General features: G+C 43.3%; 3 protein-coding genes across 4 annotated transcripts in view; 1 reads left to right on the plus strand and 2 right to left on the minus strand.

Moving 5' to 3' along the window:
- Window positions 1-25,189, minus strand: part of LOC309383241 (sterol O-acyltransferase 2-like) — a 126,069-nt gene that overhangs the window by 93,951 nt on the left and 6,929 nt on the right. The gene's annotated exons all lie outside the window — the stretch shown is intronic.
- Window positions 924-25,189, minus strand: part of LOC309383244 (sterol O-acyltransferase 2-like) — a 115,849-nt gene continuing 91,583 nt past the window's right edge. Inside the window, exon 16 of the mRNA XM_081935546.1 lies at window positions 924-1,638. Coding sequence (XP_081791672.1) covers window positions 1,588-1,638 — 51 coding nt within the window. The 3' untranslated portion in view covers window positions 924-1,587. The remainder of the gene's footprint in view (window positions 1,639-25,189) is intronic.
- LOC309384571 (dehydrogenase/reductase SDR family member 1-like) lies at window positions 20,152-21,378 on the plus strand. Its single transcript, XM_081938270.1, has one exon. It carries the CDS (start codon window positions 20,158-20,160, stop codon window positions 21,073-21,075), a length of 918 nt encoding a protein of 305 aa, XP_081794396.1. The 5' UTR covers window positions 20,152-20,157; the 3' UTR covers window positions 21,076-21,378.

A 25,189-nucleotide genomic window follows, 5' to 3' on the forward strand; every position in this document is an offset into this window, starting at 1 on the left:
TCGCCTGGACTACTGCAATGCTCTCTACATGGGGCTGCCCTTGAAGAGCACCCGGAGGCTTCACAGCTGGTCCAGAATGCGGCCGCGCAGGTTGTCATGGGGGTACCTAAGTGCTCCCATGTTACACCCCTTTTAGGCAGCCTGCACTGGTTGCCGGATGCGATTCAAGGTATTAATTATTACCTTTAAAGCGCTCCATGGCTTAGGCCCAGGGTACCTGCGAAACCACCTACTGCCACCAGTAGCCTCCCACCGTCCAGTACGATCCCACAGAGTTGGCCTTCTCAGGGGGCCATCAGCCAGACAGTGTCAGTTGGTGACCCCCAGGGGGAGAGCCTTCTCTGTGGGAGCGCCTTCCCTCTGGAATGAGCTGCCCCCGGAGCTTCGCATAATCCCTGACCTCCGGTCCTTCCGACGCGCCCTAAAAAGTTGGCTTTTCCAGCAAGCCGGCCTGGCCTGTTAATTTTATCTCATTTTTTAAATGTATTGTCCTATAAATTGGGTTTATTTTTTTGGATATGTATTTAATTTCTTTTTAACTTTCAGGATGTGTGTTTTTTAATGTTGTACGCCGCTCTGAGTCCTTTGGGAGAAGGGCGGCATATAAATCCAATAAAACAAACAAACAAACACATGCTCCAATCTTCCACTGGCATGCTGGAAGTTCCAACCATCCAGTTCCGCTCAGTTGCAGAGATGCAAAGACAAAGGATGACCTTGGCTTTCTAGAAAGGATTTTTTTTTTGTTACATAGCATTTAACTCCGTACCATCCCCCCTCCCATTTTCCCACAATAGATATGGCATAGTAGAATAATAGAAAGTGTGGCCTTGTGGAAGTCTAGGTATACTATGTTCACCGAATTTTGCTGGTCTACTTATTTAGTCACTTTGTCAAAAAAATGAAATAAGATTGGTTTGGCATATTCTGTTTTAATTTCCAAATATAGTTTCAAAAATCATTCACACAATATGGTAAGCATTGAATGGATACTGCTGGTGGTAATTCAGATTCCCTTCCTTCACTGCTGGAGATAAAATGTTGAATGAAAATCTAAAGGTAGAAAATATAAGCAGTACTTCTGATATTGTTGAATTCTAACTCCCATCATTCCTCATCAAGGGACCTGCTGGGAGCTGGATTTCACCTGTATCTGGAAAGCTGACTGCTGATATAAAAGCAATAGTGCTTGGATTAAAGCTGGGATGTGGGATAACCTACATTTCAAGTTGGAGCTCGTGTTTTTTTTTTAAGTAGGTTAAGAAAGGGAGATAATTTTGTAAGTCTTGGAGGCAACTAAAGATTGTCATTTGTAAATTTTCCTTAGCCCCTTTTGCCTGGATTTTGAGCACCAAGAAGAGCCATGAACTTGACACAGCAGGGATCTTTGTAGATATTCTGTCTCCACTAGATGAAAGACTTCGAACCTACAAACCAAATTTTAACACACTCAGGTAAGGAATTTCCAAATGCAGCTTTCCATGGAGGGAACGGAGGAGATACATGATGTACTGGGAGTCCTTGTTGCCGCAGCAGCAGGGTAATGTGCTATCCTTGTGAAAGCTATGGTAGGCTGAAAATAGTTGCTTATGCGTGGCAAGACCAGGAACGTGGAGTCACTTGCCCCCAGAAGGTCTTCTGAAAAAATAAAACAATGACTTTGTAAAGAGAAAAAGAACAGCTAGAAGAGAAAGAACTGCCATGAGACTAAATGATAAAAGAATTCCAGCTAATCACGTGCTTAGATCTACCATGTATATGTTCCAACATAAGGAGCCCATCAGCACAATAACATTCCCAGAGTTTCAGCAATGTTAAAGGCAGCACTGGAGAGACTTTGAACTGCAGGCTTAGCCTATTCTGGGATGGAGAATCTGACTCTGACAGTTTTGCTCCTCAGGCCCCTCAACTCGTGGAGGCAACCCAAGGTAGCCCAGACGTGAAGGATGTTGCTTGTCAAAGGCTCTTAGACCCAGAATTTTCTATGTCACAGAGCACCTTTTGCAGCTACTGATATGAGGAGAAGGAAGAAAGATTTGCTTTCACTCCCTGCAGGTGAGCATCTCCAGCTATGCTGTAAAACAGAATGTTGCTATGAAAAAATTACAGAATCTGGTGTCCCCAGAATATGCTGGATTCCCAATCAGAGCCAATATACATGGTTGGCAACACGCTGGGCATATCTGCTGCTCTCAATGGACCTTTTATTTGGTCTTTTTTCCTGCTTTGGGCTCCATAAAATGAAGAGAAGTGAAGTGAAAATAAAACAATAAAAACTTTGTAACATTTACATATCAATAACAGTCAGGTATTTTTTCACATATTGAAATGCCCCAAAATACAGCTATTGTGAAATATATTTTTCTTTAATTTTTATTGATTGGAGCATTTTAATATTTTAGAGCAAAAGGTGACTCAATTTTAATAAAGTGATATAAGGAATAATGAAGCAATCTTTAATTAAATGGTTTCAGCCAGATTAGAGAGGATTTTTTTCTCCTATTTTATGACACTCTTTATATCTGAAAGCAACAAAAGTAGAAACCATTGTGCTCTCATTTTTAACAATACCTACTGTAGTTTCCACATTCATGCAAATATGTATTCCGGGCCTCTGTTTTCCCCAAAAGTGATGAGAAAGAGCATATTTAACTTAAGAGCCGGTTTGGTGTGCTGGTTCAGGTACTGGCTTAGAAACCAGGAGGCTGTGAGTTCTAGGCCTCCCTTAGGGATGAAAGTAAGCTGAGTGACTTGGGGCCAATCACTCTCTTTCAGCCCAGCCCACCTCACATGTTTATTGTTGGGAAAATAAGAAGCAGGAGCATTAGATATCTATAGCACTTTGAGTTGACCAGAAATAAAAGGATAAAAATCAAACAAATATTTATTTCGAGCTAGCATGGATATAGGTAAATAAGGCTAGGAATAGAAACTGTTGAAAATAGAATAGAATAGAATAACAAGGTTGGAAGGGACCTTGGAGGTCTTCTAGTCCAACCCTCTGCTCAGACAGGAAACCCTATACCCATGATAGCGAACCTATGTCACACATGCCACAAGTGGCATTCGGAACCATTTGTTAGGGCACGCAAGGCGTTGCCCCGTCAGCTCCAGCTTCTTTTGAGGCCATTTTTTGCCCTTTGGAGGCTTCAGGGGGCAAAAACCGGCCCTACGAGCAAACCGGAAGTCACCATTCCTGACCTTCCAGATTCCCCATAGGTCTGTTTTTCGCCCTCCAGATGCTTCAGGAAAACTCCTGAAGCTTCCGGAGGGCCTCTCGGCGGTCTGGGGGGGCTGTTTTTGCCCTCCCCAGGCTCCTAGAAAGCCTCTGGAGACTGGGGAGGGTGAAAAAAATTGCCCAAACCATGTGTGTGTGTGTGTTGCTGGTCGTGCATGCATGCACATGCACTTGTGTGCATAACATTGTGGGTGTGGCAGAACTGCGCACAACCCCCTTGCGCTCCCTCTGCTTTTGACACGGGAGCACAAAAGGTTAGCCATCACTGCCCTATACCATTTCAGACAAATGGTTATCCAACATCTTCTTTAAAACTTCTAGTGTTGGGGCATTCACAACTTCTGGAGGCAAGCTGTTCCACTGATTAATTGTTCTAACTGTCAGGAAATTTCTCCTCAGTTCTAAGTTGCTTCTCTCCTTGATTAGTTTCCACCCATTGCTTCTTGTCCTGCCCTCAGGTGCTTTGGAGAATAGCTTGACTCCCTCTTCTTTGTGGCAACCCCTGAAATATTGGAACACTGGTATCATGTCTCCCCTAGTCCTTCTTTCTCTTAAGCTAGACATACCCAGTTCCTGCAACCGTTCTTCATATGTTTTAGCCTCCAGTCACTTAATCATCTTTGTTGCTCTTCTCTGCACTCTTTCTAGAGTCTCCACATCTTTTTTTACATAATGGCGACCAAAACTGAATGCAGTATTCCAAGTGTGGCCTTACTAAGGCATTATAAAGTGGTATTAACACTTCATGTGATCTTGATTCTATCCCTCTGTTTATGCAGCCTAGAAGTGTGTTGGCTTTTTTGGCAGCTGCTGCACACTGCTGGCTCATATTTAAATGGTTGTCCGCTAGAATTCCAAGATCCCTCTCACAGTTACTACTGTTGAGCAAGGTACCACCTATACTGTACCTGTGCATTTCGTTTTTCTTTTCTAAATGTAGAACCTTACTCTTTTCACCATTGAATTTCATTTTATTAGATAGTGCCCAACGTTCAAGTTTGTCAAGATCCTTCTGTATCTTAAGCCTGTCTTCTAGAGTGTTGGCTATTCCTACCAGCTTGGAATCATCTGCAAATTTGATGAGTTCCCCATTTAAGAAGCAATGGGTGGAAACTAATCAAGGAGAGAAGCAACTTAGAACTGAGGAGAAACTTCCTGACAGTTAGAACAATTAATCAGTGGAACAGCTTGCCTCCAGAAGTTGTGAATGCCCCAATATTGGAAGTCTTTAAGAAGATGTTGGATAGCCATTTGTCTGGAACGGTATAGGGCCGTGATGGCGAACCTATGGCACCCGTGCCACAAGTGGCACGCGGAGCCATTTGTCAGGGCACGCGAGGCGCTGCCCTGACAGCTGGCCAGCGCCCATGTGCGCGCTGGCCAGCTGAGTTCACCTTTTTAAAAGCTATTTTTCGCCTTCCCCAGGCTCCAGAGGCTTTATAGGAGCCTGGGGAGGGCGAAAAGAGCCTCCCCCGCCCCCCTGGAGGCTTCAGGGACCATCCCTGAAGCCTTTGGAACGCTTAAAACCACCCTCCGAGCAAACTGGAAGTGACTTCCGGTTTGCTGGGAGGGTCGTTTTAAGCGTTCCAAAGGCTTCAGGGACCATCCAAGGCTTCCCTGATGCCTTCGGAGCACTTAAAACCACCCTCCAAGCAACCCAGGTGTCCGGTTTGCTCGGAGGGTGGTTTTAAGCGTTCCGAAGGCTTCAGGAACCGTCCGAGGCTTCCCTGATGCCTTCAGAGCGCTTAAAACCACCCTCCGAGCAACCCGGAAGTCACTTCCGGTTTGCTCTGAGGGTGGTTTTAAGCGCTCCGAAGGCTTCAGGGAAGCCTCCGGACAGTCCCTGAAGCCTCCAGAGGGCCTCCGGGGGGTCGGGGGAGGCTCTTTTCACCCACCCCAGGCTCCTATAAAGCCCCTGGAGCCTGGGAAGGGCAAAAAAAATGTAAAAATGAGGGAGGGTGTCACGCGTTGTGCGCATATGCGAACTGGCGGGGTCACGTGTTGCATTATGGGTGCGGCACGCCCGCACTCGACCCCCCTGCGCTCCCCCCACTTGTGGCACGCGAACCAAAAAAGGTTCGCCATCACTGGTATAGGGTTTCCTGCCTAGGCAGGGGGTTGGACTAGAAGACCTCCAAGGTCCCTTCCAACTCTACTATTGTATTATTGTATCCCGTCATCCAAATCATTGATGAAGATGTTGAAGAATACTGGGCCTAAAACAGAGCCTTGGGGTACTCCACTACATACTTCCCTCCATGTAGATGCAGTTCCATTGAGGACTACCATATTTTTCAGAGTATAAGATGCCCCTTTTCCCGCAAAAAAAGAGGGTGAAAATCTTATACTCCGAATGTAGCCACCTTTGTCATCTGGAGAAGGAGAGGTGAATCGGGCATTGCGCAGGTGGCTCGCTGCTCAAACTTCTGCTTCTCCAGACAACCCAGTTGTCAGCTTCTGCTTCTGGCCTTGAGATGGATCTGGCCAGGAGGGATTCAAGCCCCATTTTTGCAATCAGGGAGCATAAATAACATTTCAGGCGCCGGGCGATACCGGAAGCCTCCTGAAGGCTCCGGAGAGCTAAAACCGGCCCTATGAACAACCGAAGCCTCCGGAGGGTGAAAAATGATCTCAAAAGGCCAAAATCAGCTGGCCAGTGTGCACATGCACGCTGGCCAGCTGACAGGGCAATGCCTCATGTGCCCTGACAAATGGCTCCATGTGCCACCTGTGGCACATGTCCCATAGGTTCGCTATCATGGGTCCACTTCATCAAATGCCTTACTGAAAAAAAAGAGGGAAGGAAAGAAAAGGATGACCAGAAGCAAAGTGGATGAAGTCAGTTATACTGGCTATGACTGAATCATTGAGAGACTTGAAAGAACAAGTAGGTATAGACAACACCAAGAAGATCTATTTATGCTATCACTAGGAATCAGAACCAACTTAATGGCACAAATCAACTGGTTGGTCGGTTGGTCAGTCTGTCAAGTTAATTAGTAAGTACATGTATGGGTACAGACTATATCCTCTGAGCTGCTATTAGCCAATACCAGCAGAATTAGAATAAGCTTTAGTTTCATAACAATTTTATTTGCAGTTCCTGGTGTTTCTGAATTCCCCGCCTTCTTTACCTTAATTTTATCAGATGGAATATATGCTAGTTAGAAGGCTTGACCCTCTTGGAAGAAGATATATTTTCATTAATGAAACATGGTATGAAGAGGGAACCCAAGACTTATTCTAACTTCACAACATAAACTGTCTACTCACTTCCTTGAGAGGACAGTGGAGCTGTGCAAAAAACTCTTGGCTGTATAACGAGAAAAATATTGTTACGCCCAAACCGAGGCATATCCATATGATGATGTTCCAGACAGGGCCTTTTCTCTTATCATCGAAAACAAAATTAAAGGACACTGAGGACAAACAGAAAAAGGGTTAATGGTGTATATTCCAGCCACACTGAGCCAAGGAGATCTCTCATTCATTGATTTCTAATAATTGTTATCTACAATAGAAAAGTTCCTCATGACCTAATATAAAATAACAGCAATTCCCATGTTAATTGGACTTCTGAATTAGCAAAATTTTATTTTTATTTTCCAGTTATTGATTTTATTTCTGCACTTGCTTTTTAACTTATAAAATTGTTCATGTTTGAGATTATATTTTCTCTCCGATTGGAATGAAGAAACTTAGTTTTCTCAGGGAACAGCTACTGTTTACTCAGTCAATGACCAGCAAGATTTGAAAAAAATACAACACCAAAATAACTTTCTCAAGTATGAAAAAGCAGCCTCCATCCTAAAAACGTAATGCATCATCTGAGGCAATAATACAATGCACATGGTTGCCTGGGGAATTCTGGGAGCTGAAGTCCGCACACTTTAAAGTCAGTAAGATTGAGAAACACTTATTGGGGGAGGGGGGCAGGATAATGCCTTGAATCTTTTCCTATCTAGTCTTTCTCAAAACACTGGGAGATCACTTCCGGTCCCCGGAGGCGACGGTTGTTGCTGTCTGCTGCTCGTCTCTCCGGTGGACTCCTTTTGGGAGCACAGGGGGTCTTGGAGGGACCACCTGCCATAGGGCGGCTTGCTGGAGCCCCCAGAAGTGGCGGCAGCCATCGGGGGGTCTCCAGTCTCGCCCCAGGAGCCGGAGAGCAAAGGGGGGCGCATGGCATAGCTGTCGGCTGCCTGCACCTTCGCTGAATGGATTCCGGAAGGAAATAATCAATTAGAAGTTGCAGTGAAGTGCTGGAGGTGAGAAGTTTGCTCTAATGTTTTTTAACACCATTTAACTGATGGGCAACAGCTTTTTGCAAGTTGTGGATTCAATCTATTTGAAGTTGCAAGATTGGAGGGTTTTTTTTTTTACCTCCTTCAGTTAAAGTGGCATTTGGACTATCTCTCAATCTCGGAATGGAGTGAGAGAGTAAAAGTTGAATCACCCACTTGTACTAACTATGAGAAAGATTTACATCACAAATGCAAGAAGTGATTCCTGAGCTCTTTTAAAAGCCTTATGGAAACTTTGAATGCTTTGCTCTCTGGTTCCCTGTGAAAGGGGGAGCCAAGATGGCCCACTTCCGTCTTCTTCTTCGCTCTTATAAATGAAACTAGCCTTTTGAAACTACCTTTGAAGGTATTTCTGGCTTTATATTACTATTACCTCCCAAAGGACTCCTGGAGCCCCTCCTGTTCTATGGTCTTTCTCGGTTTGGATTATTTGACTTTCTTCTTCTGGCTTGGAACTGTGACTGAGGCTTAACATTCACTTCTGGGCTTGTCTGCCTCCTCGGCATCACCCAACTGCGCATTCCACAGATGCCATTTCCTTTGTATTAAGGACTTATACTTATCCCTGAGCTTAACAAATGGGGCCCAGAAAACCACCGCCGGGGAAGGCAGCTTCGGCCCCCACTTCTTCTGCATCCATCCCAACAGACAAAAACTTTATCATTCCTACAACAAGAAGCAGCTGGAGAGAGTACAAAGGACTTATCAGTTACCAAAATGTTTCAGGCTATTATGAAGGGACAGGAAGAACTGAAAAAAGAAATGACAGATTTTAAAGAGCAGCTCAGAGATGCACAGCAGCAAACAACAGAAAATAAACAGAGGGTTGGTGTACTGGAGGAGGACGTGGTTGGGCTAGGGAGGAGGTGAAGGCAACTCAGAAGGGGAATAGAGAATTGGAAAATTTCATGGTAAAGATGGAACTTGAAAGAATGTCCCCTTTTCTCAGATTCCAGAACCTACCCGAGACAGAAGATGAAGACCTTAAGAATATTATGTGCACAATCTTAGCAGAATACATTAAGAGAGATAAAGAACAGTTATGGTGGGATATGGACCTGGTTTATAGAATTAATTCAGAATATGCTAGAACACATAATGTTCCAAGGGAAGTCCACGTTAAATTTCTTAGGAAGACCACAAGGGATGAGGTTTTGGGAGCCCAAAGGGGGGGACCATTAAAATATAAAGATAAAGAAATTGCCATTCTTAAACAAATTCCGAAAAAAATAAGAGAAAAGAGGAGGAAGTATTCCTCCTTATCAAAGAAACTATATAATAAAGGAATTTGGTTTAGATGGTTATTGCCAGAAGGAATGTTGGTCTTCTGGGAGGGAAATAGAATTAGAATCAATTCAGTTGTGGAGGCAGTAGCCTTCATGAAAAAACACAGTTCCCTCCTAGAGGACGAAACTATAAGAGGTAGTGAAAAAGGTGATAATACACAAGATATGAGGGAGGGAGGGGCCACGGCTCCGCCAGGGGACAGGGGGTAGGGAGCAATGCCAAAAAGACTCAGGTCACAAAAATAAATGTATTTGAAATATTATTGTAATTGTTGATATATTAGAAAGTGGTAAAAGAGATGATTGAACATATGATTGATACAATGTATAACAAGATGCTGTTTTTGCTTATCTTTTATCTTTTGTTTTCCTTTCTGTAAAAGTTATGAGATTTGGAGAGATTTCTACTTTCAGCACGATGTAGCTGCCAAACATTTTTGTATATCCACCTACCCTTCCCTATAAATGTTTAAAAACCGATAAAATTCTTTTAAAAAAAAGATTGAGAAACACTAATCGGGGGAGGGGGGCAGGATAATGCCTTGAATCTTTTCCTATCTAGTCTTTCTCAATTTGGGAAGCTCCACTCAGTTAGGCAAGCAATTCTCAGGATTGTCTATGGAGATTCTCAGTCATCCAGTCCAAGGTTGTCCCAAAGGAGATTTTTCAAGAGGCAACTGGACTTTCTCCTTTTTCTTCCAAGAAATTTCTTCAGCTCTGACTGGATGGTGGCCGTCCATTCCCATGGATGTTGACCTTCCATTCTCAACCATCCAGTCAAAGTTGAAGAAGCTTCTTAGATGAGAAGCAAATATTTTCAAAGAAAAACCAGAAAGTCAAGTTGCCTCTCGAAAAAAACACTTTTGGCATAATTCCCAGGATTCTGCAGCGTATGAAGGCTTTTATTTATTTATTTATTTATTTATTTTATTTAGTTTGTCACCCATGTATAAAATAACAGGAATAAGAATAAACATGAAAAAGAAGACAGGAAATGGGTACAAATAATGGAGACAGTAGGACAGGGACATTAGGCACGCTAGTGTGCTTATGCACGCCCCTACTGACCTCTTAGGAATAGGGTGAGGTCAACAGTAGACAGTTTAAGGTTAAAGTTATGGGGGTTTGAGGATGTAACAACAGAGTCAAATAGTGTATTCCAGGCATTGATCACTGTTGCTGAAGTCAAATTTTCTGCAATCGAGTTTTGTGCGGTTTACCTTCAGTTTGTATCTATTGTTTGCTTGTGTATTATTGCGGTTGAAGCTGAAGTAGTCATTATAGGTAGGATGTTGTAGCACATAATTTTGTGTATTACAATTAGGTCAGACTGTAGGCCACATAGATCTAGGTTGAGAATACTGGAAATTATTATAATAGTAAATCTAGAGTAAATGAGGTGGGTGTGGAGATTCATTCTCCAAGCTTGTTGGTTGGTTTCCAAATGTTTCCTTACCAGGCTAGGTAACATCTTTAGTGGAATTTTGGGGATGTCAATGTCAGTGTTCTTCTGCTTATAAGGTCTCTGTGATGTTAGTAGGCATCATGATGGAGAGGTCATGACAGGTGAGGGTCACATCAGGTCAGGTTCTTGTGATGGGTCTTGTGATGGGTTAGGAGTGGGTCACATACGTTGAGACTCTTGTGATGGGTTAGGGTTTAGGGTTAGAGAGATCACAAGACCCATCACAAGATCCTGACCACTGGCTTAATATATTTTGAATAAATTTGGAGCAACTCCACTTACCAGTGGTAAAAAATGAATGTGTGTCAATTGGGAAGTGTGGAAACACCAAACCAAAGGAGGGTAGAACAGAATGAAAGAAGGTTCACCAAGAGCAATCCATGCTACATTCTTTTTTTATGGGATTTGCTTGAATCTTCTGAGGAAAGGTTCAGTCCATTTTCTGAGGCAATACTAACCTCCAATCATGGCAAAAAGCACAAACAGGACAGGAAAGAAGAAGCCAAAAGCCAAGGTGGTTATGTATTCATGGGTAACCGCTGACAAAAGGAAGACCATGAGCATAGCTCCAGCTCGGGCTCTCTTTCCCATCAGCTGGAAGAGAAGGAGCACAAGTGAATTATAGACCTCATCTTGGTGTTCACCAATAAACAATGAAGATACGAATATAGAAATTAGACAGAGCAGGTGTACTTTATGGGGTAATATAGAGTGGGTTGGTAAGCATGTCAGCCCTTTCAGGTAGTCCAAACAGTAAACCAATAATAGCAGTGGTGGGGTTTAAATAATTTAACAACTGGTTCTCTGCCCTAATGATTTCTTCCAACAACCAGTTCACAAAACTGCTCAGAAACTTAACAACTGGTTCTCCCAAAGTGGTGTGAACTGGCTGAATCCCACCACTGAATAATAGTACTTTTATTGCAAGGTTACAGTAATAGAATCTTGCAAGTCTGAAAGCACTTCCCCCCTTCCTGGTCTTTATTTTCTGAACAACAAGGGAGAGTCTCTTCTGAGATGTTATTCTACCCCCATTCCTGCTGTGCGCTGAGACTTCTCTTGAACATTGCCCTGGCTGCAGTTCTTCCTCCTGCCCCCAAAGATTATTATCACAACCCATTACAGCCTTACCTACCCGGATAAAATCTTGATAAATATAACAGTACAGCCAATCGTATACAATCCAATTCCATGACCGATAGAATGTCGAGAATGATGTGGAATTCCACCAGTCCTAGGCAGGGAGATTGAAATAAAGAGCATGAAAAACACAAATGCCAGGCTTGAAACTGGAACATCACTGTATTTTGGCAAAGAAAGAAACAATCCACTCTAGTTTGTCTGTGTACAGGTAGTTTTTGAGTTACAAGGGCAATCAGGATTAGAATTTCCATCACTAAGTCAGTGGGGAAACCAGTGGGAAATTGCAACTGCCAATTTTGGAACATGTTATTTGATCTCTCTTATATAGTCCCTACACATACATGTTTGCATAGGTAGTTTTCATTTAGTGACCATAATTGGGAGCAGCAACAAAGTTGTTAAGTGGTCATTAGGTTAAACAGTTATGTTATTTAGTTGCCAGATTTATTTATTGCCAAATTTACATAGCTGCCTATCTCACCTCAAGTGACTCTGGTGCCATATGATAAAAGCAAAAATTAAAATGTTTTGCAAGCCGATTAAAATAATTAGTATGGATAGAACATGCTTGCAATTTTACTTCAACTTTCCTTCGCTTTACAGACCTGCAAAGGTGGTAAATGTGAGCTTTGATTATCACTATACTTTATCATCATAGTTGTAACTGCAAGCAGTAGCTAAATGAGGGACCACCTGTATTTATTACTTTGATTACAAGCAATCAGATTCTTTAGTGTCAGCTTCTCCAGTACATGTATTTTAGCAAGTTCAAATTTGCTTTTCTTTCAGAGCCATAACCTCTCAGAACTCTTTGCAAAGTTTTTCAAAGTGTTCTTCTTGGCCAGTGGACCATTCACGTATATCCATGAGGAATGAAATCCATACTCCCCATATCTTTCTTGCAACCTCCCCGTCACTTTGTTATCACCTTATAGAAGGAACGGTCTGCAAAGCGCAGAATCTCAGCAAATGCGTTTGGCCAGCAGTGCAAGTGGAAATAGTTGATCATTAATAGAAATGATATCCCTGAATGAGAGAGGCAAAGAAATACATTAATTCTTCCCACTTTCTGGAGAGAGAAGAGATTAAACTTTTAGTTATTTTTACAGATTTAAGAAAGACAATTGCAAATCAAGTTACACTTTTAAGCTAGTATCCTAATGGAATGTCTATAGAGATTCTCAATCATTCAGGTCATGGTTGTCACAAAACTTCACTTCTCATCCCAGTAGCTTCATCGGGTCTGAAAATGACTGAAGAAGTTTCTTGGATGAGAAATTAGTTTTCAAGGAGAAAACCCCCCAAGAAAATCCAGTTGTCTTTTGAAAAGTACTTTTGGGATTTCCAAGTGGACGAAGAGCAGAATGGCTTTGCCTATGTTATTTTGTCAGGGAATTCTGCAGCCGGTGTCCAAATGGAGTCAGAGACGCTGATATGTACCAGTTTTATATAAATAAATGTATTTACAGTAAATAAGATAAGCAATCAGGATCATTGTCAGGTAAATCAATTCAGCAGAAACATCATGAGGTAAATCGCAGACAGCATACACAGCACACAGAGGAAAAGGGCGGGAAACAAGGAAACTCCCGCTTTACTCTCACAACAACCGATTACAACTCAGAGTTCTTACTCATTGTCCAATGCTTCACTACTCCATCTGCTAAATTTTAAATATTTTAACATATTTTTACTTCCTGTTGTTAGCAACTGCCTTGTTTAGACCAGAGTCTCAGGGATCAAATCTGCTAGCAGTTCAGATAGAGGGCACCTGCTGAGGGCATCGGCATGCCCCAAAGTTGTGCCCAGCCCGTGAACAAGGCGGTAGCTGTAGGCCTTGAGGAAAATTGTCCAACGAGTCATTTGCGGCGACAGCGATGCTGGAGTAGGCCGGTACCCTGCCAGGAGTCCCAAAAGCAGTTTATGGTCTGTGATGATTTCAAAGTCAAAGCCATACAGGTACTTGTGGAACCTTTTTATGCCAGCTAAAGCAGCCAGAGCCTCACAGTCCAGTTGGCTGTAGTTCCGCTCAGCAGCTGACAGGGTCCTCGAGTAGTAGGCAATGGGGGCCTCGATTCCATTGGGCATGCGGTGGCTGAAGACCGTCCCGACGGAGAGGCATCACAAGTCAGCACAAGTGGCAGAGTCTGGTTGTACTGGACCAGGAACGTGTCCGCTGACAGCAGTCTTTTCACCACAGCAAATGCAGTGGCTTCAGCTCTGCCCCAGGTCCACTTCGCCTTCTTGCTGAGGAGCTGATGCAAAGGCTCAGTGACAGTAGCTTTCTGTTTAAGAAAGACACTGTAGAAGTTAAGGACTCCGAGGAACGCCTGCAGCTCAATCTGAATTCAAGGTGTGGGGGCGTTCAGGATTGCGTTGATTTTTTTATTTGTTGGGTGAATCAGGTACTCCAGAAATTCAACCATGGTACATTAATTTGGCATTTTTTCTTTTTTGAGGCGGAGGCCTTTCTCACTAATTCTGGTCAAAACAGTTTGTAATCTTTTGAAAAGTTGCTCCTTATTTGCAACCGATACTAAGATGTCATCGAAATAGGGGATGACTCCTGGTATCCCCTGCAAAAGCCATTCCATGACGCTAGGGCCGTGATGGCGAACCTATGGCATGCATGCCGGAAGTGGCACGCAGAGCCATTTCTCCTGGCACGCGGAGCCATCTCCAGTTCCTCTTCCGGGTTCGGGTGCAGCAGCCAGCTGGTCTTGACACGCATTGGTGTGCCAGAAAGCAGAAGTGGAGCCGCCCGGTGCGCATGCGCATGCTAGGAACGTGATCTTTTTGCTTCCAGGGTGCACATGCGTGTCGGCCATTTGGTGATCTGGTTCCTGGCACGCATGCACACCAAAAACCAGCAACAGGAAGAGCAACGGCCGCGCGTGCCCAAAGACACAGAGAGGGGTTCCTGGCCATCGCTTCTTAGTAGAGCTGTGGTCGGGGCTTCCTTCCCTCCCCCACCTGAATGGGCTACTTGCATAGAAGCAACCGGGCAGCCACCGGCTGGAAGCAGCAGCACAACAGTCTCCGTTACCAGGGGCGAAGGGGTGGCGGTGGCGAGAACGGGCGACCGCCGCCCCTTTGTCTCTTCCCCAACAGCGGCTGTTGTGCTTCCGCTTCCAGCCGGGATGTTGGCGGAGGAGCTGCTGGCGGGGAGGCGAGCTACCTGCATAAAGATGCCGCCGAGGGTTTGGCAGAATATATCCCGGCTGGAAGCGGCAGCGCTCCAGACCGTGGATCCTCATCAGAGCTGCAGGCTGGAGCTCTGAAGAAGTCTGCTCAGGCGGGGGGGAGGGGAGGGAGGGACGCCTGAGACCGTCCTTGCCATCGCTACTCCTTTGCTGTTGTGCTGCTTCTTCCAGCCGGGATATATTCTGCCAGACCCTCGGTGGTGTCTTTATGTGGGTAGCTCTCCTCTCTGCCAGCATCCCGGCTGGAAGCAGAAGCGCAACAGCCGCTGTTGGGGAGAGGATGAAGGGGCGGTGGTCGCCCATTCTCTCCACTGCCACCCCTTCGCCCCTGGTAATGGCGACTGTTGTGCTGCTGCTTCCAGCTGGGACACTGGATGAGCTGCTGGCAGGAAGGCGAGCTACCTGCATAAAGACGCCGCCAAGGATCTGGCAGAATATATCCCGGCTGGAAGTAGCAGCGCTGCGGACTGCAGATCTTTATTAGAGCCGCGGGCTAGAGCCGTGCAAGCAGCCCGCTCTTGTGGGGAGGGGGGGAAACCCTTGCCCACGCTTGTTTGTGCGCATGCGCAACGGGGGGTTGCGCACATAGCATTATGGGTATGGCACGCCTGCGTACGATCCCCCCGCGCTCCCCCCGCTTTTGGCACGGGAGCCCAAAAAGGTTCGCCATCGCTGCGCTAGGGGCAATACTAACTCTGAATTGCAGCCGGTTCCATTTAATGCATCCCTATGCATCACAATGGTTTGGGCCTCTGCAACTGTTGGTATTCCTGCACCATATTTAATTTTGCAAAAACTTTTCCTGGTCCAAGGGAATGAAGTAAATGCTGGACAATGGGCTTTGTTGTAGGGCTTTATTGATGGTGCATTTATAGTCCACGCAGATGCGGACAGACCTGTCAGGCTTGATCGGGATCACTTCGGGGTCTCCCTAAGTGTGCCTTCTCAAGTTGGGGGCAGCCTTCTTCAGTGTGGCCCAGGACATGATGGTCGGTGATGAGCTGGTGTCGATCTCCATAGAGCAGAGAGATCCCTCAAGGAGGATGGATATCCTCAGCTTTTTGTTCCCCTGGGTGCTTGCCTGCCTGATCGTTGTCTGGAATGTAGTGTTGTCTGCCTATGTTTGCTTCTGCCGCAGGTTCCCTGATTCTCGCCTTAGTGGTCTTCGGCATGCAGCCTGGACAGCTGGCTACTTTGGTGCTGTGGGAAATTTGCTTTGGCAGACCCTTGCAATGTGCCCCTTTCAGACGCAGCATTGGCAAAAGGTATCTCAGAAACGGGAGGCAGATTGCTGATGGTTGCCCCCACAGCCAGCGCAAGGCAGGAAATGGGTTTCGAATTTATGTGCCGATTCTTTCTTCTTCTCTCTGTGTATGTGGTAGACCTCTTCCTTGCTGTCAGAGAGTTCTCAGTCAGCAATGTCGTGATGGATTTCAGCTGTCTTGTGCACACTTTTTGGGCTGTTCTGCCTTTGCAGCGTCTCTGTTGTCTTGGTTGAAGACTCGGTAGCCCTGGCTTCGTACAGGGCAATTTGTAGAGTGAAGTTTGTCTTGGCGAGCAACTTCCTCTGTAAATTAATGTCCCGAACACCACAAATGATTCTGTCCACCAAGAGTTCATCTAAGTCTCTAAATTTGCAGTAGGCAGCAGCCTTCCAAATTGCGGAAACATACTGGTTGATCGTTTCATCTTTCTGGTTACTGAGGTTGAATTCGTGCCTCCACACATATTTAGATGGTTTGGGAGCATAGTGTGTTTGCAACGTCTGTTGTAGCACCAACCAAGCGACTGACTGTACCGGCATTAGCTCGGATAGGTCTTTCGCAGTGTCGAATACCTCTGGCCCACATTAGCTCAGGAAAATGGCTTTCTTTTAGCCTTTGGACAGGCCCAGGAGGTTGTTGGCTTCAAGGAAGCATTGGAATCTCATTATATACAAGTCCCAGTGCTTGGTGGCTGGGTTGTATGGAGCTGGTGGGGTGTGCGTAGTCACCTTGTTCAATCAAGGCAGATTCGAATTTGCCAATTAAAGATGGGTCCTCAAAGCCGCACTTAACTCTGGGCTGGATTGACTTGCTGGATTATGTTTGCTCTTTTTGGTGCCTAGTTGCCCTCCAATCCCACCTTTATTGCCAGTGTTAGATAGGGTGAATGGAAAAGGCAAGACTCAAGCTTCAGCAACAACAGCTCTTTATTAAGTGACAACTATCCATAATCCAGCAAAGACTCTGTCTGGCAGCAGCCCTTTTATAGGGAGCTGTCAGACCTCTTGACCAATCACATTTGAGTATTGTTCCCACCGGATGAGAGGACCTTGGTGGAAATTACCATACTGGCTGTCAGTATGTAACAGATATATTCACACAATCGTTATATACTGTATATTATGAAAATGCAGAATTTTATTCTTTCCTTTTTCCAACCGATTTGCATTATGTATTCTTATAAACTTGAAAGAGAAAGTCCTATACAGAATTGTTGAGCTGTACCATCTAATAATGGGTCATGTGTTTTAGCAACAGCTAAACTGCCTCCTATTGTTTCATCCATCCATTGCCAATTGCCCTGCAATTCAGCCAGGACTACAAAATTGCTTTTCACAAGTAAAGAAAGATAACATTTTTAGCAAATAGAATTTTATGAACAGCACCGACTTCATGCAGTAACAGCACTTCGAAGCGGGCGAAGGAGTGGTAGCTCCACTAGCTTTACTCGACTTTCTAAGGTGAAGTTCCTGAAAAAGGATGAAGTTGAACCTGGAGGGATCAACAGGAGAGAGGGGGCACTCGGGTGACGGAGAGGAGGCAAGCAACCTCCCTATCAGATGAGAGAAACCCCTTGAAATCACCAGAGAAGAAATCGGCATCCATGGGCGATTCTGAGTCATGACAGCCGCATATGAGGGAGAGAAGATAGCAGCATGGCAGCATTGGTGAGAACATTTAAAACAACTAAAACAATATAAACTTTACTAAAAACTCTCTGAGCTAGAATTTCAAAGCTTTGAATCGAGCTGGATACAAAAAAAATTCTTTATTCACCTTGAACAGAGTAAAATGGAAAAAAAATCACCACAACTAAAGGGCAAAAAATGGAATCAGAATGAATGAGATATGGTTTTTTTTTTTACTGTCCTGTTTCCCAGTGTCACCAAAAAGATACATGTGAAAAATGTCCTGTATGTCCCTTTTTTTGAAATTTATCTTTTGTTGGTGAAGAAGCTCACAAAACAAGATAAAGTAGAGACCTTCCAAGGGGATAGTTGTGCCATCAAAAAGAGAGTATATCTTACTTGCAAATGCCAAAATTACAAATGAACTGTATTAGCTGAACTGCAATCAGATGTTTAATACTGCCAAGGAGGAAAAACTTTCAAACTGCATTCACACATGGCACAGATGACTTGGGCACAGAAGTCCTGACATAATAAAGAAATTAATTGAGAACGACTATGCAAGTGGAATAAAAATTAGTCCATATGATCTCCTTAATCAAATTTGCATGGACTCCTTTTTGCAAATCATTGCTTATTGAGTCTCTCATGTAATTTTGATGCCCTTCTTCTGTTTCCTTGATCAGCTTATCTTTAATTGTCAGTGGTGTTACCAATGATGTTGCTAATAAAATTTCTCTCTTTAAATCCATAAATTCTTTTCTTTTTTCTTCTTCTGTATCTTGCCATCTGGGGTAGAGTTCCCCTCCATTTAATTCCTCTTTCCGTATTCCACTCTCCATTTCCAGACACAAATCAATCACCATAGATATCAGCGGATTTGATTTCTTTATGGTCATTTTTGTCTTTAGTTTTTAGGACTCTAACCTCCACTTTTTCCACTTGATAAACATCTCCAACTTCTTCATAATATTTTACTGTTAGATGCTCTCGATTTTCCAACTTCTTCTCCGTCCTCTCAAATGTCTTTGATAATTTCTGAATTTCAAACATTATCTTTTGCAAACTTAAAGCTTCTTTCTGTTGTTGTAGTTGTGCCATAATTTCCAGCTGACAAATATTGCTGCTCTGGCTTGAAGGATTTTTACAAGGTTAAACATAAATTCACAGTAGAATCTTCTTTTCACTTTCTCTGGTTAGAGATACAGTTCAAATGGACATCTGCGTAAACAATTCGTCCTTTGGTTCTTATGACTCTCTATAAACAAACTGTGAGACTTTGAATTGCCAAGCCAGACTGTTCAGTGAGGAAAGTGAAAGTGCTTCGTTCCCAATACACACGCCTCCAGCCTCCGAACAGCAGCACTAACTTTCCCTCTGTTGTTAGAATTCTCTTTGTTTCCTTCTTTCTTTTCTTTTTATATTCCAAATAAAAAAAAAATCAAAATCAAATTCTTGAGTAAAATAGAGCAGAAAAAGAGAAAAACACACATAGTAATGAGGAAGGAGAATTTTAGTCCATAGGTTGCAAAAATAATAATAATAAAAAGATAGAAGAAGAAAACTTAATCCATTCATTTTAAAAGGCTTGCATAAATTCCATCCATAAAAATAGCATTTAAGAGCAAGATAACACACTGACCAAAACCATTCAAAGTTTAATTCCACCACTTATTTCTTCTGTTCTCAGATTTAAATTAATTTTAAGTTTTTTGTAGGCAGTCTCTTTTAAAATGGTAAAAATTCCTCATCAGCTGTAAAAACTTCCTCTTTCCATTTCCTTCTCTTTGGAGCTGTCCCAACTTCACCAGCCTAAGGGCTGTGATTTTATCGCCAGCTAGAAGAACTTCTCCTCGTGTCCCTGAGATCAGCAGGACGTATTCTTCCCATTCTCCGTCTCTGTGGGACACTTTAGGTCCAATTGGACCACCCAGTGATAAAAATTTTGGCAGTGATCTCAGAGTATTGAGATCGCATGTCCATCTCATAGCGACATTGGCTCCTCCCCCTTTGATTAAGGAGATGATTAGAGGACTGATACCACAAATGGCAAAAGACATGAGATTGTTTTGCTACTGGAAAGATGCAGGTTGATAGATGGAAGTGTATAATCTAAAACTAGTTAAATTTAGTGAAATTTAGTGACAATATACATGGTTAAAAAAACAACTGATAATGTTAATAATGTATACATATGTATTGGTATGACAAGTAGTAATTGGATATGAATATTGAATGGTACCTATGAAAGGAAGATTAGAAATTATTTGGTTATATATAAAGGTTAATAAAAAATAACTAAGTTGAATTTAACTAAGTTTTTTTTTTTTATGAATTTAACTAAGTTTTGATTATTAGGGGGGGAAACGCTATGATAATGGATAAAGTTAAATGAAGGAGGGATAATAATAACAATGTATATATATGTATGGGTACAACATAAGGAAATTGGATGTAAATTGTAAACAGTGATTTGGAAATGAGGATTAGAAATCGCGGCAGATGGCACAGGGTTGAGCAAGTGCCACAAAAGCCCTTGTCGTCGCCGCGGTTCTCCTGTTTTCGCCAGCCGCTGAGCAAATGGTACCTTTCTCTTCCGCTGCTGCTGCTATTACTGCTGCCGCTGCCATGGCCTCGGGGACTAGGCCTCTGCTAGGACACGTCTGCGTGGTGACCGGCGCCTCGTGGGGCATCGGGAAAGGCATTGCGCTGCAGCTGTCAGAAGCGGGCGCCACCGCGGTGGTGTGCGACCCTACTCGAGAGGAAGATGTGGCTGCGTTGTTCCAGGGTGTCCGACAGGAGCAAGCCAGCCACCTGGATGTTTTGGTCAACAGTGCTTTCTCCGCGGTGACCACCCTCTCCAAAGAGATCGGTGTGCCACTCTGGGAAACTGAGCCGTCACTCTGGGACACAGTCAACAACGCCGGCCTGAGAGGCAACTATTTCTGCATGGTTCATGCTGCCCGGCTCATGGTGCCCGCCGGGCGCAGTCTCATTGTCATCATCGTCTCGCCCGGTGGGCTGTGGTACATGTTCGACGTCCCGTACGGGGTGGGCAAAGCTGCCTGCGACCGCCTGGCGGCTGACTGTGGCATCGAGCTGCGCCCTTTCGGTGTGGCCTGCGTGTCCCTTTGGCCTGGGCTCGTTCACACTGAACTGGTCATGGAACAAGCGGAGAATGTCGAGAAACTATTCAAGGACCTGCCGGGGCGGCTGGCCAACAAAGCAGAGTCTCCCGAAGTGAGTGGGAAATGCGTGGTGGCCTTGGCATCGGATCCGCACGTCATGAGGCACAGCGGCAAAGTGGTCCTCAGTCCAGATCTTGCTCGCTCCTATCGGTTTAAGGACGTGGATGGGCGAGACGTCTATAATTATATTTTGGTTCCGGAAATCCTTACCGAATTGATGCCCAAGCTGTCTTTCCTTTTCTGGTTCATTCCCCCCTTTATCACTTTCCCTAAGTGGGCCCTTGCTCTTTATTCCAGCAAGTTTGCTATTTACCCTCCCATACAGCCGGCGGATTTTAAACCAGTTAAAAAAGACTGATTTGTGTGGGCCTTAGGAGCATGTTTGGCTACAAGATCAAGCTTTTGTGGGGGGGAAATGATTGTTTTGGTGGGTCCTTCTCAGACTGGTAAATTAAAAATCTGGAAGAGTGAGTTTTTGCAGGAAGCGGGTTTACCCTTCTAAAAACTCCTTTGAAGAATTGCTTGAGGATTTCCCTCTGAAATGAAAGCTTTAGGAGATCATTTCTTACTCTCTAAGATCTGCTTCAATGTTTTTGAGACAGCATTAGCTGCTAAGTTACTTAATATTTCTGTACTATCTAAAATGCAAGGTTTGGGGTTTATCAAAAATCATTTACATACTGGTACTTGAAAGTGATCCGAACTACTTGCAACTAAGAATAGTGTAGTTAAAAGATGTCAAGATATGGGGGGGGGGGGATGCTTTTTTGTTTTGCTTTTAACAATGTTGGTTGGGTACATTTAAATACCCTGCCAGAGCCTGTTTGTATCCCAGTCTTTGTTTCCATAAAAATAATTGTCAATATGAAATGCACATGATATTATGAAGTTTACTTAAAACAAAAATCAAAACTTAGGGGGAAAAGGGTTCCTCTCCTCCCTTCCATTCAGTTTTGTCAGATTCTTGGAGACTGAAGTCCCAAGGTAAAGCTTGGGGGAGGAAATTCTTTTATCTGTATCTTTTTCAGCCTTCAAAAGATTCCAAAATTCTGTTCATTCCAAAGTCAAATATTAGCAGAATTAGTCCTGATGAAAGAAAATCCCTTAAAGACAGTAGCTATATTAAGCCATACAGGGTACTCAAATCAGCAAATATTAGCAAATGTAATCAGAGCACTATCAGAACAAAGTTTACTAAAAACCATTATGAAACAGATAAGGGGGTAGAAAACAAGGTCCTGAATAAGGGGGAGGGGGGGAAACTCTCACTTTGCTCAGTTTGCTCTATCTGTATAATTCCCAAAGCAGCAAGTTTTTCTTGTAGTGAAGGACAAACTTGTTCTTTTCATAAATAAACCATTGTTTGTTCCTAAACAGTCTGAGGAAGCTGATGTGATCCTTCTCATAAAGTGTGTGCTTACTTGCTAAGTTTTGTATTCTGTTGAGAACACCTTGTGGTGGCCACAAATCAATAAAACTTTAAAAGCAAAAAGAAAAAGAAAAGAAATTATTTGGTTATATATAAAGGTTAATAAAAAATAACTAAGTTGAATTTAACTAAGTTTTGATTATTAGGGGGGAAAACGCTATGATAATGGATAGAGTTAAATGAAGGAGGGATAATAATAACAATGAATATATATGTATGGGTACAACATAAGGAAATTGGATGTAAATTGTAAACAGTGATTTGGAAAGGAGGATTAGAAATTTTTGTTACTAAATATTATTGATGTTTACTCAGAATAGGCCATAAGGATATAGTGTTATTGGAGGATATTAGAAATAACAAATGAAATGCCAGTATGTGGTCAGGTTTTAAATCTTGGTACATTTTATGAAGGATGTTTAAACAATTATAGTCAAATGAAAATGGAGGTATGATGATGGTAATATGTATGAAAATATCTGATTTAAAATACTTGAGTTAATACGAATTTTGTGGCGAAAGTGAAAGAGACACACGAAAGCTTTTTGTAACCAACTGATACACTTTCTACAGTATGTAAAGAAGGAGGATTCTTTATGTTGTGTTTGTTTTGAAAATGTAAAATAAAAAAACTTTTATTAAAAAAATTAGTCCATATGATCAAATAATGAAATGCAACTGCTATATAAAAGAAAAGAAGGAAAGATAATAAGAAAAGCCTTTCCAAAGCAGAGTAACAGCAGAGCTCAAAAACCTCTGGACTTAATTCATTCAGATATTTGTGGTTCAATGAAAACATTGACCAGGAAAGAAGAGGTATTTTCTCACTTTTTATAGATGATTACTCCAGGTATATTACACAATATCTGTTATACAACAAAAGTGAAGTACCAGAGAAAATAAGCAACAAATTTGGCAAAATACCAAGTGTCTTGCACACAGATAATGGAACTGAATAAACAGGTGACAACACACAAGCGATTCTCAGAAAGCATGGCACAATATTTCAAAATACTGTACCATTCAACCCAGAACAAAACAGGGTTTCAGAAAAAAAGAATCGCACTTTGTGACAGTGGAAGAACTATGCTCTTTGATGCAGATATGCCAACCACATACGTGGGTAGGCAAATATGACCGCATGCTATCTCCAAAATCGACTACAAAGGAAAATTGTGCAAAGGAAAGTGTACTTGTGGGGTACAATGAATCTCAAAAGGGATACAGAATTCTACACCAAGACACAAACAAGGTACCCATCAGTAGAAGTGTAATTATTGATGAAACCTCAGTATGTTCATGAAGTAAGACAAATGCTTCAAACTGAGGGAAATTCCACATCAGTGTCACATGAACATAAGAAACAAAATGAAACAGAAATAGAAATTAATGCAGACTATCCAAATGGTGTAAAAGAAGAAACAGGCCACAAAAGATTTCAATCAGGATGTCCACCAGAAGCAATAAAGGCATCCTAGCCGAACGTCTCTCCTAAGCTGCTCACATAGTTGAATGTTGCATAGAAATACACATTCCAATAATGAATTCCAACACCCCCACTCAACCAGTATTCATTATAGTACTCCCATTTAGGATCTTAGTTCTACAAATCTGTTTCTTATCGTTTCCCCCCCTGTTTCTTCTTGTCATCCTATCTGTCTGCAGAGCTGGCACTGCTGCTGTGACTCCAGCCTTGGCTCTCCAAAGGGCTGGCACTGGAGCTACTGGGGCTCAGGCTCTGGCTCTGCTCTAACTGGGCTGGGGATCAGGGCAGCAGTTGCAGCCTCTTTTGGCTTTTCTTTCCCATCTCTGGGTTTTAATGCTACATGAGCAACATATGACAGGCATTTGACTGGGATGTCTGTTATGTGGGGGGGGGGGGAATTAAGAGGCTTTCATGACAAGGGTTCTATGGGGGTCTCTTATTCTCTAGGGGTACCATAGGTGGTGCTGGTCTGGATTCCTGGTAAGGTGTACATGTCACGACCCATTCAGTTATGTCCCTATCCATATTTGGCCACCACACATAGCTCCTGATCAGTGCCTTCATTTGGACAATGCCAGGGTGCCCCACGTGCCTTGCCTCTAGCACTTGTTTCCTTAGTTTATAGGGTACAACCACTTGATCCCAGCACAATAGACATTCCTTTGGGCTGACAATTCATGTTGCACCAGAAATGGTTTTAAATCACCCCCCACAGGTCCCTCAGGCCACCCTCTCCACACTCAGTTTAGGACTTTGTCTTTTGCTGAATGTCCCGCTAGTTGCAGCCAATGTGACAGGGCTGGATGCAAAGTCCTCAATTAGTAGTACGGGTGTAACGGGGGCAGAATCCTCTACAAAATCCGGGAGTGGGCACTGGCGGAGGATGTTGACGTGACCTATGGCTTGGATCTGCCGTTGTATTAGTCTATAATTATATGCTGCCATAAAAATGGTCCATCTCGTCACTCACGGGGCTAAAATATTTGGGGTGGGATGCTCCTCTGCAAGAATGCCTAGGAGCGGTTTGTGGTCCGTAATTAGTTCATAGTCTCTCCTGTATAAGTATTTGTGAAAATGCTTGACCCCTGCCACTGCAGCCAGTGCCTCCTTGTCCAGTTGACTATAGTTTTGTTCTGCTGTCAATAGTGTTTTTGAGTAGAATGCAATTGGGGCCTGGGTCCCATTTGGCATCCAGTGGCTGAGAACACACCTGACGCCAAATGGGGAGGCGTCACAAGTTAAGATGTGGGGCAGAGTCTCATTATATTGTACAAGGACGCTCAAGGATCACAACAGTTTCTTAACTTCTGAGAAAGCAGAGGCTTCCTTCTGTCCCCAAGTCCAACTTGCCTTCCTGTCTAGCAACTGGTGTAGTGGCTCAGTTACTGTTGCCTTCTGTGGCAAAAAAAGACTATAAAAGTTTAACAGGGCTAGAAATGCCTGCAGTTCTGTCTGATTCTTTGGTGTGGGGGCTTTGCTTTTGGTTGAGTTTATTCCCGAGCCATCAATTAAATATCACAGAAACTCGACTTGTGTCACATCATTTATCTTTTTAAA

The sequence above is a fragment of the Natrix helvetica genome, assembly GCF_964273705.1.
Source record: "Natrix helvetica genome assembly, chromosome: 1".
Classification (NCBI taxonomy): Eukaryota; Metazoa; Chordata; class Lepidosauria; order Squamata; family Natricidae; genus Natrix; species Natrix helvetica.